The 1,350-nt window shown below is 50.2% G+C and overlaps 1 protein-coding gene across 1 annotated transcript in view; it reads left to right on the top strand.

Annotated features, from left to right (window-relative positions):
- LOC119593108 overlaps positions 1–1,350 on the top strand; it is a gene marked incomplete in the record, with an annotated part of 3,343 nt that overhangs the window by 1,740 nt on the left and 253 nt on the right. The window contains 1 exon segment of the mRNA XM_037942071.1: positions 329–1,350. Coding sequence (XP_037797999.1) covers positions 379–1,308 — 930 coding nt within the window.

Genomic DNA, 1,350 nt, shown 5'->3' on the forward strand with positions numbered 1-1,350 from the left:
GTTGTTCTATAAGCATATTGCGTCCGCTTTCACCTCAGATACTAGAAGGGGTATATGTCAAGATCCCCATGCTCTAGACAGACTACGCATTCTCTCATACTTTGTTCAAAGCATCAGTACTCCTTTGAGTGTGGCTCCTTTTTTATGTGAGAAACTTCGAAAAAAGTCTGTAAGTAGGCATTTCTCTGTGAAAGCAGTGGCCAACTTGTTAAATAGTTGTTGTCCATGCGACGTGTTGCATTACCATCTATACAGTGTAAATGGCAAACAAAGATTTAACATTTCTCGGCAAAACATCACTCTAACAATTATTTTTTTTTGGTTTCAGAGCGTTTACACGTCTCGCGAGGAAAAGTTTCGAGGTGTAAACCTTTCAGGATGCAGCCGGACGAGGAAGGCTTCCCGGCGTCTCCTCTGGGCCCCTCGTTCCCCTCGCTCCCCTCGAGGGACGGCGAGAGCGGGGAAGTCCTCGGGGACAAGGTGGTGGCCCTGAGAAGGGCTCCCGAGGAACCTCCCCGGCGCCTGCGCCTCCGGCCGGGCGTGCCCCGGGAGAGGAACCAGCCCGGCCACTATTCTCTGCTGAAGCAGCACCAGCAGTTCAGCGGCTTCAGGATTCGGGACGCCTTGGCTCAGCAGGGAGGACTGAGGCTGAGGAAGGGCAGCATGACCTACAGCAGGGGAGCCGTGCCTCTGGTGCAGCCTCAGTACCAGATGTGTGTTCAGATGGAGGGCGGCGTGGCCGTCCGCCAAACGGCCCTCCCGAAGGGGCCTCGGCAGTGGCACGAAGAGTGGGGCCAAGTGCGCTTTCGGCCGCCCTTCCGCGTCCCTCGGGAGAGCCTGTCGGAGCCTCAACCAGCGTTGCCAAGTAGGAAACGCGACCGAGTGCACGTGAACATCTGGGAGGAATTTCTCCTGGGAACCAAAGTCTTCAAGAAAAATGGCAAATACATTATAAACGAACAGAGTATGATCATCAATTCAATCAAGCAGTGCCTGGAAAGAGTCGTATCGACCACGGTGTGTGATGTGGTCATATGTTTCATCTATTTTATTTGTGCCTTCCTGCCTTGCTTAACATACAACAATTACATGGAATTATTAGGTTATATTCTACTCCATGGTCATTTGAAACTGCACGAATATGCCTACAATAGCAATATCGACCTGGATTTGACAGGAAGTGTGTTTCAAGGTCCCGGGTACATTTGGGTAAGGTTCTGGTGTCAGCACTGCACACACAAAGAAAATATTAAAGTGTTTGACTCACTCATGAAGAAAATGAAATCGGATATCCTGAAAGGAACGTGACCGTGCCATATTCAGTATCAGAGTCTATGTTAATGTTTGCAA

The sequence above is a fragment of the Penaeus monodon genome, chromosome 31 (genome assembly GCF_015228065.2).
Source record: "Penaeus monodon isolate SGIC_2016 chromosome 31, NSTDA_Pmon_1, whole genome shotgun sequence".
Classification (NCBI taxonomy): domain Eukaryota; kingdom Metazoa; phylum Arthropoda; class Malacostraca; order Decapoda; family Penaeidae; genus Penaeus; species Penaeus monodon.